Genomic DNA, 16,536 nt, shown 5'->3' on the forward strand with positions numbered 1-16,536 from the left:
TACAAATAACATTTTGTTATTATATTTGTTATTCTGTTGTCCAACGGAAAGTGTTAGAATGGTCCTTAAGTCGGACATTAAATGGTGTTTTATTTTTACTGTATAGAAAAAATAAAAATAATATTAAATGATTCTTTTTACAGATTGGAAAATTTGCTGCTACAGTAGAGAAGACCATATTACGTGAAGTTAATGTCACGTTTTTTCCTTGTGAACTGGCAACTCAGTATGATTTTGAAGATTCTCTTTGGTTTTCCTTTGACCTGAAAAAATAATATCATACATAAGTCATTACCATAAAGCTTCGAATATAAAAAACTCATTAGATCTTATTCGAAGAAGTAAATTAGTGTGTAAGTAAGTAAGTATTTTTTAGGCAGGAATGTTCACGAAACTGAGTAATCCCATTACAAATCGTAACAATTTACAATTTATTAGTTAAAAAAATGTCACAATGAGTCTAACCAAAACTTAAAAAACATAAATTTGAAACACTTTTGTAGTTTGATTTATTAATCATCTACTCAAATACACCTAGTTTGGCGTTCAAATGGTTAAAACAGTAAATAATGGCAATGAAAACATCAAAGTTACATTTTATGATGGAAAAGTTTTAAGTTATTAACGAGAATTGTTTGGGTTTCCTTGTCTAATACCAAACGTAGAAGACAAACAAAGTATTAATGTACACAAGAGATTGCTTCATGTGATTTACTAATCGGTAGGAACAGCTTTATTTCATGAATGCTTCCTTAGAGATTAAAACCTGAAAAAGCGATCAGAATAATAACTCTGGGAAGTTTTTTCTAAGTTAATAATTAATTTTAATCAATGAAGAATAATTGTTGTAGTTATTAATTTTGACATTTCTTGTGAAATAATATCGAACACAATCTTTTTATTGGTATTGTTACCGTTATTAATGAACCTAGTTTATTCTTGAACATAAAGATAGACTTAAATTGTCTAAATGTGGATTGTTTTATTTCGCACACGTAGTTTAGATAAGAAATTTTAACTATAAAAATTGAGATTTAAGCCCAGAAAATGATACATTCTATTCCTCTTAATGTATTCATATGTAGTATATACAATAAGTGTAAATTATTGCTTTGGCAGATGCATGTAACATCGAGAAAACCCGTTAAAGTGGGTATAGCTGAGGGTATAAACTTTTTTCTTTTGTTCTTTGCAAGGGTTGATCCCCCTGAAAATATGAGTAGTACTAAATGTATGAAAAGCCGCCTTATGAAAGATCACGAGTGATACTTTTATAGATTGACGCACCTTGAAAGCACCAGTTCGTAATGTTGGAGCAGGGACCCTCCACAGTCAGGTAAAGCACCGCACTGGCAATGTAGGTGAGAGTGAAGTCGCCGGCAACGTGGTACCACTGAAATCATGAGCGTTTTACTTCACTTTCAAACAATATTTTGCCAAAATATAAACTCTCAATAATGAAAACAAAAGGTCATGTTATCGTGATATATCAAACATTTGATGCGACATTCAAGTAAAGAAATAATAAATAGGTAATAAAGAATCCTTGTAAGACGTCAGTGATATGATAATGACTTTCAAATAATTAATCAAATAAGTCTCTAAATTGAAGATCACGAAACCATAAAAAATTAAACTTTCCTATAACACTAAAAGAATACTCACTTAAATATCGAGTTTAATTAAACATACATATTGGTGACGTTATTTTGCGCAACAACGCTTAATATTCTACAATATTTAACTAGATTCAACTCACCAGATGCTTGTGGCTGACAGAGATGGGGACTCTCTGAGAAAAGTTTTCAAGAGTCTGGATGAGAAGGTGTGTGAGGAACGCGCCATACGAAAGTCTCGCGAAAGGAATCAAAGTGTTCCAAGAGAGGAATTGGTTCACCCATCCTGAAATTATGATGGCTATTTTACTAATGTGTTTCATTCTGTTCGTTTTGTAGGGGAGTTTATGTCATCGATATAACTGATAAATAGGAGTTTTGTTTATGAATAAGACACTTGTGAAGATAAACTGGAAGATAAGACTCACCCCCATGACCAAGGGTGCAGACTAGAACTATCCAGACTATCCCCAAGGTAAACACATGCCTGTGGAAGATCATGTAGGAAATGTCTACCCAGGCGTTGGGCACATACTCGGGGTCCTCAAGAACCGTCACGAAGATCACGACAAATAGGATGAAGAACGTAGATATCATCCAACCCGCCCAAAGCTTGGCCTAAAACAGGTGTACTGTCATTCTTGTATACTGGCACATATATTATATATACAAATATTATTCCTTTACAAGAAATTTGTAAATATCTATATTTACTTATCATTAGAGAGAAATACTCACTTAGCAATGGAAACACAATTGTTAGACGCCTTTCAAACCTTTGCATTTCTGTAAAAGTATTCAAATTATGTTTTAAAAATATACTTATATTCATTTAGTAGAGAGAAGCATATAAATTTGGAACAGTATAAAAATGAATATTTAAGAATGGTAATAAAATTAAAATTCAGTTAGCAGTATAGTATTAAAGTCTAACTCTTTTAAAAGGAATAATATTCTTTTAAACATGTTAGTACCATTTATAGAATAAACATATATGATATATTTAATATTAACATGACTAATGTATTTATTGTAATATATTTACGTATAGACATCAACTAAAAATATGATTTTATTAGAATTCTAAGTTGGAATTTGATACATATGATTGATTTAATTTTGCCTTTTATAATTAATCCATCAGATGTTTTTTGTTTATGTTTTAAAAAATGTGGTTCTGAAAATACAATTCAATGTTATGGCAGATTACAGTTTATTTCTTATTTTTATAAGTTTAGTAATTTAACAGTGGCGACGAGTTAAAAGAAGGAGAAATGACTAAAGAAGAAGAAGAGTTACAAAAACTAAAAAAAGCTCGATCTATTATTAAAGGCCAATTTTCAAAGGGCAAAAGACTTGCTGAAGGTAACCCTACATTAACCGAACTAAATATAAAAATCAAGGCTGTGACTGAATACTGGGAACGTTACAAGCAGGGTTTCAGAATGGCATTGATTGTTTGACAGATGAAAACTATTTAGAACATGAAATAGAATACAGATTGTAATGTGGAGGATGAGTATTTAAACCTTACAACAAAATTACAAGAAATGGTACACAATCTCAAAAGACACAAACATTACATCTACTTCATCTCCAAGTGAAGCTGTTTGTACGGTTTTCAAACTACACTTCAGGGAATATAAATTTCAATCCCTACCACCCTGATGAAACCATTTCAAATTTTGTGAGAAGATTAGAAGTGTTTTTACAACTAAAGAATCAAAGAGCTGATGATAAAACTAAAGTTTACAAATTGCTACATGCTCTCACTCCCCAACTGCACCAACAAACTGTACGATATTTGTGCTCCCAACGACCCGTTAGATAAAGATTACGACGATTTAGTACAGCTTCTCAAGGATTTTTATAGACCCGCAACCAAGCCAGTGGGCCTTGCAGCATAAATTTATTTCACGGATTCAACAAGAACATGAATCAGTTAGTGAGTTTATCGGTGGCTCTCAAGAAGATGACAATTAACTGTAACTTCAATTGTGGTTGCGGTAAATCAGTTGCAGACTTATTCCTCAAGTTACAGTTTATTCGTGGATTGAAAGACATAGATATTCGGACTAAATTACTCCAAGACCGCGAGAAACACACCTATCAGGACATTGTGAACATAGCTTCGGCTATAGAGCTTGCCAAAGCAGAAAGTATGACTGTTAGCCGAACACCCGTACTGAACACATTGAATTAAATCAGGTTCAGCAAAGACATTCAAATGAAGAAAACACATCTAAGAGAGTCTCACCTCGGCCAAAACCTCTACTTAGTCCACGTTCAACAAATTTCAGCCATTGAAAAGCTCAAAGGAAAATGCTATCGTTGTGGTTCACCCTCCCATCGTGCTAATAGCTGCAGATTCATAGATGCAACTTGTCGAAAATGTGGAAAAGTTGGACACATAGCTAGTGTTTGTTTGCAAAGTAAATCTCAATTACAAATGAAACTTGGACAACATAAACTGAAAACAAAAGTGACTTGAATAGTGAGAATGAATATGAGATTAATGTAATTAGTGACAGAAATAATGACAAATTTATGGTTAACATCAACATCGAAGGCAGGACATTACCCATGGAATTAGACCACTGGTGCAGCTCTTAGTACAATGTCTTACAACGAGTTTAAAAAGCTTGCCATCCCACAGAAAATATTTTCTACTAACATTGAACTTCGAACTTATACAGGAGAAACCATAAAACCGAAGGAGTAACATTTGTTAAATGCACGTAAAAGACTCCAGAAGTTTGTTGGAAAACTTTACCTAATTGATCAAAACGTTGACGCCATATTCGGAAGGGACTGGTTGAGAGAAGTTAAATTAGATTGGGGTGAGATTAAAAGTCTTACAACGAGTCAGACTTCAAATCTAGGAAGCTTGTTAAGTGAATTTAGTGACTTATTTGATGGAAAAATTGGTGTTATACCTGAATATCTGGGACATTTTAGCCCTTACTGATGGCGCGACGCCAATATTTGTAAAACCAAGACAAGTACCGTTTTCCCTAAGATAGTAAAGTAGAAAATGAACTTACGAGACTAGAAGAATGTGGAATCATAACAAAAGTAGATCATTCAGACTGGGGAACACCCATCTTACCTGTTGTCAAGCCGAACGGTCAAACACGGATTTGTGCTGACTATAAAGTGACTTTAAAACAAAGTGATCAAAGACGAAAACCATCCATTACCCCAGGATTGAAGAAATCTTCTCTCAAATGAACGGAGGAAAATTATTTTGTACCTTGGATATTTCTAATGCTTACCTCCACATGAAAATGGACGAAGAAAGTGCACACATGCAGACACTCAGCACCCATAAAGGTATGTACAAAAGTAAAATCGTTTGATGTTTGGGGTGAAGGTAGCACCATCTCTCTGGCAACAATTCATGGACAAAACCTTGCAGGGACTTTCTGGTGTACAATGTTTCTTTGACGATATTATCGTTCAGGGTAAAACAGCTGAAGAATTATTGGCTAGATTACGTAAAGTTCTAGAACGATTAAGAAACAATAACTTGAACCGAATAGATATGAACCGAATAGATAATAATATAGATATGAATAGATAAGAATAAGATGAACCGAGATAAATGCAAGTTTTTTCAAACGAGTATCCAATATCTTGGGCATTGTCATTGATGCTCAAGGACTTCACACAAAACCAAAGACAAAGTCTTGTCTATCATGAACAGCAAAAGACCGGAAAACATAAGTGAACTTAGAACATTTCTCGGTCTGGCAAACTATTACAACAAGTTCATCAAAGATTTAGCAACAATCCTCCACCCACTCAATAATTTACTGAAGAAAGGCAACCGTTTATATGTGGACTTCAAAATGTGAAGAAGGCTTTCAGAAGGTTAAGTCGGAAATAACCAGTAACAATGTACTTGTCCACTACAATCCAGAACTCCCATTAGTGCTTGCAAACCGATGCGTCTCCAGTGGGGCCTTGGAGCCTGTCTTTCACATCGATACAGCGATGGAAGTGAGAGGCCAATTAGTTTTGCCTCACGCACTTTGACCAAATGTGAACAAAAATACAGTCAAATTGATAAGGAAGCAACAGGTATTTACTGGGGACTCAAGAAATTTTTCCCTTACTGCTACGGGCGAAAGTTCATTTTAGTGATAAACCGTTTAGTGTCAAATATTCAGTCCCACCAAAACCCTTCCAACAATATCTGCTACAAGACTGTTCAATTATGTACACTTTTTATCAGGTTTTGACTACTCAATTGAATATAGAAGAACCTCTGACCATGCCAACGTTGACTTTTTGTCTCGTTTTCCTACTGAACATAGCACTACAAACTTTGTGGACGATTGCAGCCTTTTTCAACTTAATCAACTTGATTCATTGCGATTGACAGTATGCTTATATCCAGAACAAACTGCTCAAGATAAATATTTACAACCAGTACTACATGCCCTTGAAACAGGAGAGAACGGTCGAACCTTTTGGTTTCCACGACAACGAACTAACACTACAAAATGGTTGCATATTCAAGGGCTACAGGATAATGATTCCAGAAGCTTTACAACAACACTCAGTGTTAAATGAACTACATGTTGGACATCTAGGCATGGAGAAGATGAAAATCCTTGCTAGAAGTTTTTGCACGTGGAAAAGTATTGACAGAGATATTGAGCAAATGGTACGTACATGTAAACAATGTCGACTAAAACAAAATCAACCTGCAAAAGGACCGAATCATCCATGGCTGACCCCTCAAGGACCATGGGAGAGATTACACATAGATTTTGCTGGCCCGATACAAGGTCAGTGGTATTTCATTGTTGTGGACGCCTTTACCAAGTGGGTTGAAGTAATGCCTACTAAAAACACGTCAGCAGAATGGTGTATGAAGGAGCTAAGAAAAATGTTTTTCTACATTCGGCCTTCCTTTGGTCTTAGTTTCAGACAATGGAAGCCAATTTACATCTACAATATTTCGCCAGTTCTTTATCTGCTAATGGTGTTGTACACAAAAACTACAGCTCCCTACCATCCTTCGTCTAATGGACAAGCTGAGCGTTTATGTCCAAACAGTAAAAAAATCACTGAGGGCAATGGAAGATGAGGGGGGAAGATTGAGCTAAAATTATATAGGCTTTTGATGCAACTTCGACAATCTCCAAACACAACTGGCTCAAACTCATACAACTTAATGTTTGGAAGAAGTGTTCGAACTCACTTGAGCCTATTACTACCAGATAGCAAAAATGCACAAGAAGTTACACGAATCGTACGCAGACAATTTCAGGTGGGAGACAGAGTACAGGCTCGAGATTACACCAACTCAAGATACAAGTGGAGTTTTTGGAACAATTATGGAAAAGGAAAGTTCGCTACTGTACAAAGTTAAAATGGGACGATGGAAGTGATTGGAGGAGGCATGTTGACCAGCTATTGAAATGTGAAGTTTGGGGGGGAGAATTGATACATATGATTGATTTAATTTTGCCTTTTATAATTAATCCATCAGATGTTTTTTTGTTTATGTTTTAAAAAATGTGATTCTGAAAATACAATTCAATGTTATGGCAGATTACAGTTTATTTCTTATTTTTTATAAGTTTAGTAATTTAACAGAATTATAATAGTTTACAGTTTGTTTAGATGAAAATCATTAGTATACAAAGTCAAGATTAAAGCGAGCCAAAGATGCTTACATAAAAAATATAATTTTCTCGATTTTCTCCAAGCTTGTTAGTATTTCACTGGCTCCAAAACAATTATTCTCCGTTATCAAGATAATTTGGTTCAAAACGATTTCCTCTTAATGGAGTCCATATTTTCCTTCTACTAAAATTAGGATCCTTTATCTCCAAGGTCACTTCACCAATCCAAGAAATAATTCAGTAATCAAAGCTAAACACAAGTTTAAGCTACCTATATTATTTAAGATTAGATTGATAACATATTTATGTAATATATTCAGTAAATTTTAAATTCTATGAGTATTAAGAAAGTCCTGCTATTGACTCCAATAACTGATACTGGTAATTATCAATGTTATTCATTCTTAACAGTTCCAAGACAAGGTTTCCTAGTTTGATAAATTGTCACTGTTAATTGGCACTGCTATCGATACCTGTTACTTACTCTGGACAGCTTTAGGGCGATATCTCCTTGTTTTATCTTGAAGAGGAAGTAGCCCAGAGCCATCCCTATCAGGAAGGAGGCCGCTCTCCAGTGCGTCACTATGTAGTCCTGAACTGTTGCGTCCTCAGATCTCCTGTCCCTAAGGAGAGAAATTATCATTGTCATCTAATACAGAGGTCATGAAATATATCTAACATAACATTATAATTTTAAAATAAACCTAAGGATACAAATAACGTACGTCACAGTTTTCAAAAACCTTCCTACCTGTCTAATCGCAACTGACGACCTACTGCCACTCAGAAAACTCCAGAGATCAGAGAGAGCGGGTGCCTACTGGTCGTAATCAAGTCTGTCATTGTAATAATACAGACGTATAGCTAAATAATTGTATTGTCAAGCAAGATTCTCAAATTATTTGGTTTTGAAATATAAAGTAACGTCTCAATCATCAACGTCAATCCAAATTCAGACGCCAGACCTAGGTTAGTAAGAATGTAAATAATTAATAGGACAGTGAATGGTATTCGCTATATTAGCGTAGTAAGCAGTGAGTGTTAATTTGTAGGTCTGGCCTTAGTATGTACTTTATCTTTTCAGTACAAGTTACCCATCGAATACAACTAATTAGTATCAATGCGATTTCAAAACGTATCAAAGAGATAATATTCTTAGCGAAGTCTGTATTTTGTATGACTGTAAAATAAACGAAGAATAATTTTTACTATGACTAAACAGAGATAAGCAATAGCTAAACATCCTCTTTAAAGCGCACATAAATCTCAAACCAACCATGACATGTCCTCCAGCCATCCCTCCTATACTGGTGACTCCATTTTTGGATGTTTCAAACGTTAAGATATTTTCAGTAAAATGTAAGTTGCAGTAGGAGTCTAGGGGATGAACTAACTCAGTTCGGGTGGTCCCCAATGTACTGGAAAGGAACCTCCCCACGGGTGAAGTGCACATGGAAACCAATGAGGGATCAGAAATCAATCAATGACTGTGCTCGGATAAACGCTTATCAAGATTTCTGTAAGATATGGTCCTGCTGTTAACAGAACCTCGGGATCTAGTATAGTGCTCTGATTGTGCACTCTTTGATGGCGGTCGTCCTCGGTGCCTAGTATTAGTGGTGCTATTTCTGGCCGTAAGGGGTTCTGATCAGGATCGGAAATTTCCGTGGTACTCGGGGGACCTTGTATGGATCCTGAAATAAAAACAAACCAAAACCCATAGGATCTGAAAAGATTACAGGGCGCAGTTGCATTCTGCGTCCGAAGCAGTTTTCGCTTGGATGTCTCTGTTTGTTCATCATGCTCAACTATCATAGACGAAGACTTAGGAGATGCTGATGTTGATGGAGATGTTGAGCAGGTCCAGCTGAGGATACGAGGTATGGCTACCGATTATAGGGAAAAATCCTCTGGTTAATCTGTAGCACAGTAAAGCGGTTTTAGCTTTATTAAGGAGACGCTTTTTGGTGGAAGAATATCACGTGAATATGATACGGGAACCATGGATTTGTATGGATAAAGTATCAGGGCTTTCCATGAACTTTCCGGAATCTTACGTTTATGATTGATATGAGACGGTTTATGATTGTTGTGCGCCCATGTTAATAATGCCAGAGCTTGTATTGCTGTAAACAAAGACAGCAATTCCTTTGAATTTCGTACAAGGAATCTTTCCATCGTTAAAGCTGATTAGGACTGGCACTGTACGAACCCTGATTATTTTATCGTCATCTCTTCTATATGGATTCCACACCCTCTTGATAGATAGCTGCTTTATTAGATCATACTGAGAGGAGGTGTGTGGATTTGGAGATTGGCTGCGATGCTAACTCGCGTAGTACACCATGTACAGCACCAACATAAACAGCAGAGATAAGTCGCTTCTAGAATACATAATATCCCGTACTCTAGTGATACAAACGTGGACAATGCTCATGCGTTTCGCACACGAACGCGAAGGAGGTGATAGACGTGGTTAATCGGATATGGTTGGCATGTGTATGACGAGCCTTCTTACTCTGATCATCTTCGTATAAGATTTAAAATCGGAGACTTAGAACTCGGAAAAGTTCAGTATAGGAATCCAAGAAATACAGGACGGGTGTCATACCAGGACCACATATTGGAATCCTATAGTAGTAACCGGAAACGGATTTACATTACAGTTAACCTGGGCAAATTTGGCAACAGTCTGACTTTAACGATTGTGGGATTCATTTGATCTTAGTTGTCCTGTCATTAATAGGAGATCCGAAGTAGCCCAATGTAGCTCTAAACTGGCCATTAAGGAAGAGAGTCATGGCTTAGGATGAAAACAAAAAACTTGGGGGTACCTGGGAGACCTACCATGAGGCTACAGTGTACAAACGTAAGGTTCGTACGGCTAAGAGATTAGCCTGGAATAAAAAACTCTGCATTGACTATAGAGTGCAGGTTTGTACAAGTCTTCAGAAACTATTAGCAAAATATCCAATATCCAATCTCGCCACTTAGAGGTCCCAAGGACGATCTATATATATATATATATATATATATATATATATATATAATTTAAATTAGGCTATATATAATTTAAATTAAATAAGGCTATTGCCATTTATACAATTTAACGTATATATATATATATATATATATATATATATATAATATAATCAAGATATATTACTAAACCGGAGGGAGATCTAAAGGTTGTGATGGGAACATACTGTCTGGACTGTTTCACTTACGATAAGGATCAACCACTTAGCTGAAGCGGGAGACCTACGGGTTCGTATGATAACCTTCAAAATGATTGAGACGGCAATCAACTCGTTTAGTCCTTAAAAAGCTCCTGAGGGAGATGCAGTAAGACCGGTTTCCTTGCAGTCGGAGTTAAATATCAACCTTTCCCTGCTGTGCCAGGGTCTCCGTGGTCCTCTGGTAAATTTATCTGTCCTGGAGAATATCACAATGTGGTTTTTATACGAAAGAAGGGGAGTTCTTAGATGAATCGGCTTAGCCCATCAGGCTGATTTATCCGACTTTCTTTCTTCTCAAAACAATGAAAATTATTGACACGTTTGTCTGATCTCTCCCAGAGCGCCATCTACATCCAAAAAAGCATTCTTACACTCCAGGAGCAGCGTGCAACTTAGCTCTACATAACTTGGTATGCAGGATTGGGAAAACGATAGCAGTGAAAGAAATAGCTACCTGTATGTGAAATTCAAATAGATTTCAGAATATTATGTTGTCTTATAAGTTTGATTCATCATTGACTCTAAATTTGTTATTATTTACATACACATTGCATTTTTCCAATATAAAAAACAACTTTTGGAATACTCACATTGAAACAGCCATACCACCCTTGAGATCGTTAACGATAGCGTTCCAGAGGCCACCCATGGTTGTGATTAACACGAACATTGCGGTGAGCGCCAACCCCAACTTAGGCCTTTTGTGTAGGGGTATCAGCAAGATAGGGGAGAACAGATAAAGCTGGAAGTCTGATGATACAAACCATGACTGTGACACGCACTGCAACATTACAATTACAGCAGTAGTTATGTTCATATCTCTGGGGTTGATTTGATACACCACAAACATATTAGAATCTATTTATCATTACCATCAAGCTTGTAAATTCTTTACAAATCTGTACCAAAATTGGTATTATTATTCTTAAAGTACATGATTAGTAAATTCCGTCTTAAACGCAGTGTTGTTGTCCACGTTTTTATGTTTTATGACTAGATATATTTTTAAAAGTATCTGCATCTAAAAGATTTATGGTTCAAATTTGATAGTAGAAAATTATTTTGGATTATGAGGAGAAAGGATGGAGTTAGTAATTTCCTGTTTCTCATAAAAATATTTATGGTTTTTATTTGAAATTTCCAAGAGTGTTATATGCAACATGTGTTAACAAAGAAAGGCCAAACAAAGAGACTAGAAATGTTCAGGAGACAGGAGATTTTAATAAACTAAGACCAACCTTATGTCGATCTTGTGGCCAGTACGCGAAAAGGGTTTCATTTGTTCATACATTTTTAACATTAAACCAAACTTAAAAGTACGGTTATGTTTTCTACTGGATTATCAACGAGATTTCCGCAACTAAAGTGCCAAATGTAATTATCAAACTACCTTTTCAGACGAATTAATTTGTCTTGCTCTACATTGTAATAAAGTATGCTTATAAACTTATAATATATTTAATCTACATAGTGTGGACGGTATGTTGGTTATTTTATCTACAATGCTACAGTGGGAGCAGGCTACTCACCATTCTGTAAGGGTCGTAGTAGTTGTTGACGTAGAGGAGTGTGGCCCACCAGTTGTGGCGGCAGTTGTAATATGGTCGGTCAAAGACACGCCGCCACAGAGGACCGTCTGTGAAGCGAATGGCAAGTGTACCGTAGAGCAACACTATTGCAGCCAAAGGCGGTGTTAGCCTGCAATCGATAAAAGTATATTTTTTAATATAATTTTAAAAGGATTACAAAATAACTGACTGATTATAAACGTTTACTGACTGGTTTTTGAACAATAACAGTTTCACTACTCAATACACATCTTTAAAATGTATTATTCCTCTTAAAAGACACTATTGGGTATTTTACAGTTAATGGTCGATATTACTACATCACGATCCTCTGTACGAAGGCTTGATACAAGAATACATTAAAATATTATGGATGTAAATGTATGTATTTAAAGTATTAGCTCTTATTATTACAGGTTTATAATTTTGATTTATCAGATCATGAAATGTATTTAGTATTCAAACCAATTGAGACATTTCACCAGTATAATCAATATACTAATTTTAAATATGGTTAATATGAAATTAATAAGCATATTCAGGTATATGCCTAAGTTTAATTTTAACACACCAAAGTATCATTATGATACTTTTACACCCTTTTTATACAAGTTAAATTGTAAGGGTGTTAAAATACTTATCTATACAGTATTTGATGAGTCAGATTTTGTTCAAAACTTCTTTTTAAAATACTTAGTCCTAGAAAGATTTATCTGTTTAAAAATAGTAAAATTCGTATACATCGATGAATAGTTGTGGGTGTTATCTGGTTCAGTTGTATCTGAAATTTGTATTTAAAAATTATTTCTAATTCTTACAAAATTATTGACAGATATGTTGTGTATCATTTCTTAAGGCTCTAAATATTTTCACAATTGCATTTACTTTCACCACTTTAGGCAATAAACAATTTACCTTCAAGTTATGTAGCTAAAATAGTTTTAAAAATGTAAGCGCAATTTCTGATATTTAACGTTATCACTTGAAAATATTTATAGAGGGTTCTGCAACATTGAATGGCGCCGTACTTGTATTATTATAATTTTTATTTGCTCACCTTAAGTATCGATACAAATAGAAAGTGGGAATGTTAAACTTGAGGCCTTTCAGTTTGTGGTTGAGATATCCGTAGGTCACAAGTATTCCTGATATGAGAAAGAATATCTCGACTGCTAGTTGTGTGCTCTCAACAGGCGCCCAGCTGTAGCCATCCAAAACCTAAACAGAGACAATTGTCTACACCAGACAGCCGAAGTGTGTTTTATTCACCTAACCTCCTCACGAGGTTCAAAATTCTTCAGTGCAAGATTTTGGAAACTTTTGTATATAAATTAATCTAAACGCAGATACAAGATAAGTCAAAAAAACTTTCAGTTCTTAGCGATTTTACAGATTCATAACATGTACCAGGGATCGGGGTATCAGTCTAGGCGTCCATATTTTACTGTGAATAGATTTTACGTTTTAAGTATCTAAAATAATGGGATGGACGTTCGTACAATTTTATTTATGTTAAGACCCCGTAATAAACAAAACATTTTGTTTACAACCTCTACCTCCTATGAAACAAAACAAATATTTAAACATTCTTTAAAATTGTAGTTTCTTAGAGTTTTCTGCTACGATTTTCTGATGTAATACTTGAGGTTTTCAAACCGTCCAGGTAGCAATACGTGTCTAGTTAAAATATATAATGTAAACGATATGGAACCTAGTTTAATATTAGAAAAAGGAGAATCGCAAACAAATTTTCCCATTCCAAACATTAAAGGGAAATCAGGCATTTAAGCCTTGTAGGTAGACCAAGGTCACCAAGAATTCAGAATCGTAATAGGTGTAACTTCGTACAAATTAATCTTCAGAACTAACTTAACCTTAGTATGATATTATCAGGCAACATACGCAGGTGAAATCTAACATTCCGATTATTATGGAGAACAAATTTATTTTAAAAACTTATAATATCCGTAAAAACGTACGTGTTAATTAACCAAAACAAGGAAACAATGCATCAGAATTGTTTTAGCCATGAATTTCATATTTTCACGCCTACCCGGAGATTGATTAGTAAATTGCAGTAGACGACCTTGATATTACCATATTTATTAATTTTTGAGCACAACTGGTAGTTGTGACATTCGTCGAGTATCGTGGTAAATGAAATTTTATTTTTAACATTTAAAATACCATAATATATAACGTTATACAGTTACAAATAACGTTATTTAAGTAAGTAGTTACTTACTGTCACCTCAAGATTGCAATGACTTCAGGCAACGAAGTCGAGTGAATCAATTCAAACGTTTGCACTAGTTGTGACTAAGTTCCAGCATTTATTAACGAGGTAGAAGTAAGCTATACCTCGTGCCGACTTCATGGCAAGTGAAAGTCTATGTTATTTATTTTTAATAATATAATATAATATGTGTAAGGGCATACATACTTCGTAGACATCTCTACCCCGCTGTTTCGGGAAGCTTAACATCTGGAGCATCCTGTGTCCCGTCATAATCCAGAAGATGGCCAGGACGCGAAGACCGTTGAGGCAGGTCAAGGCCGTGGGAGAAGCTCGAGTGGAGAGCATCTGGGTAACATTCGTCTTCAGGGAGAATGCGCACAGAATAGCGTTCTTCTCTGGAACCCGAGAACAGTAGGTGAAAGTGTTGGTCCGATTATATAAAACAATTGACAGTTTTATAATACAATGCCTAATAAAATAACTCTGAGACATGGAAAAAGTAGATAAAAAAGAAACATTGATGAAACAGAGAGGTTTGGTTAACAATACTTACGGTATATGAAAAGGAAATAACACAATAAAAGAGTGTGGTTGAATAGTTTAGATAAAAGTATTAGATTTGGATTAAAGAAATACTTTTCCGAAAAAAGTTGGCTAAAATAATAATATTAAGAGAAGATCATGAGATCCACATCAAACGTCATTTTAAAGAAAACTAGAATAATAGAATCGATGAACTTGACATTATTAATAATAATATTTATAGTTATTTATCAAATAGAGAAAAAATAATAAAACTATTGAAATCAAGTACTTAAGAACAATAAATATAGGAAAACAAATAAATCAAAATATAAACTTCAGACAAAAAATATACAGATTAGTTTTAAAAATAGTTGAGTGGGTTGCGACAACGAGCTAATTGAAGGTCGTCTACATCAGGTCTTTGAATAGCTGGTTCGATGAAACATGTTTCATTGGTGGCCGAATTTGAATCTCGTGCTTTTGGATCAATGGCAGTCTCCATCTGACTTCATCTTGAATACCCCTCAGATTACTTCTTTATGTCAGTTCTCACCTTACTGCGAAGTGATCTAGAATTACAAGACATAAAACAAACTGGAGGTGGTGTTGATTTGTATCTGTAATCTGGTATAAATCACCAGCATCATGAGGCCAAGGGTAGTAAGGTTGGCCTGAATGCGGTGTACAAACAAATCTACTTTGTACATCTGCCTGCATGATTTTGTTCTTGCTTTTTTTGACATGGCAGTAACGGTAAACTCTTTTAAATACTTGGGAAATACGAAAAAAATGTCAAAAGCAGACGATGATGACAAAAATGTAATGATACCAAAAGTTTTTGAAGGAATTATATTGTTTTCCTAATGATGTTTTAAATAAACTAACATAACTATGTAAAGTGAACTTTTGTTGATATCTCCTTAAATTCAATATATACACATGTGTACTACACAAGGCGACAACAAATTAATTGGGGACGAGGAAACAAGAATACGGCTAGAACATCAACAGTGATCAACTAATTTACCAGCCTATCAACATCAACTTAAGCTATGCATCTAAAACCTTATATCAAATCAGATTAAGTATGGATTCAAAACAATTAAGGTAGTTTTTAGAAATGCAACAAGCAATGATCACTACTTTAGTAAGTAATCTTTAAATGTCATCAAACAATGAAAATCTAGCCCAAAATAACAAATTAGAAACTGAAGAGACGTAAGTCCCAAATTTTGATAATTTAGATCCTGAAAAGTAAAACAAAGTTTTGAGAATTAAACCTAAATGAAAAATTAAAGTTGAACTCATGTATACTGTGCTAAGGTATTACTAAATTCAATTGGGTCTAATAATTTAAACATAGTTTCATCTTTTTCTACACCTAAGTTACATAATGAACTACCCTATGATGACTTAATCAAATTTCTAACAGAACATCTAGAGCCTAAGAAAAATATTCTTTTCTCTCAACACCAGTTTCCATCAATCTATAAAAACGATTAGCAATCGACATTAAAGTTCGTAACTAGTCAAAAAAGTAACATAACAAACTGTGACTTCACATTTGCCTGCGATTGTTAAACATCAATAACAGACATTTTCCTCCGGTCTCAATTCATATTTGAAATAAAAAAAAATTCTATCCATGAGCATCTATTAAATTCTGAACTTTCTGAATTCAAAGGTATTGTATCGAAAGCTATAGCCTCA

The 16,536-nt window shown here is 34.8% G+C and overlaps 1 protein-coding gene across 1 annotated transcript in view; it reads right to left on the reverse strand.

Annotated features, from left to right (window-relative positions):
* LOC124354082 (nose resistant to fluoxetine protein 6-like) overlaps positions 1–16,536 on the reverse strand; it is a 30,223-nt gene continuing 13,687 nt past the window's right edge. The window contains exons 5-13 of the mRNA XM_046804286.1: positions 14,506–14,696; positions 13,120–13,280; positions 12,024–12,192; positions 11,085–11,275; positions 7,740–7,878; positions 2,045–2,234; positions 1,760–1,902; positions 1,288–1,393; positions 1–263 (exon numbers count right to left, since the gene is read on the reverse strand). Coding sequence (XP_046660242.1) covers positions 196–263; positions 1,288–1,393; positions 1,760–1,902; positions 2,045–2,234; positions 7,740–7,878; positions 11,085–11,275; positions 12,024–12,192; positions 13,120–13,280; positions 14,506–14,696 — 1,358 coding nt within the window. The 3' untranslated portion in view covers positions 1–195. The remainder of the gene's footprint in view (positions 264–1,287; positions 1,394–1,759; positions 1,903–2,044; positions 2,235–7,739; positions 7,879–11,084; positions 11,276–12,023; positions 12,193–13,119; positions 13,281–14,505; positions 14,697–16,536) is intronic.

Source organism: Homalodisca vitripennis, chromosome 2, assembly GCF_021130785.1.
Source record: "Homalodisca vitripennis isolate AUS2020 chromosome 2, UT_GWSS_2.1, whole genome shotgun sequence".
NCBI classification, from domain to species: Eukaryota; Metazoa; Arthropoda; class Insecta; order Hemiptera; family Cicadellidae; genus Homalodisca; species Homalodisca vitripennis.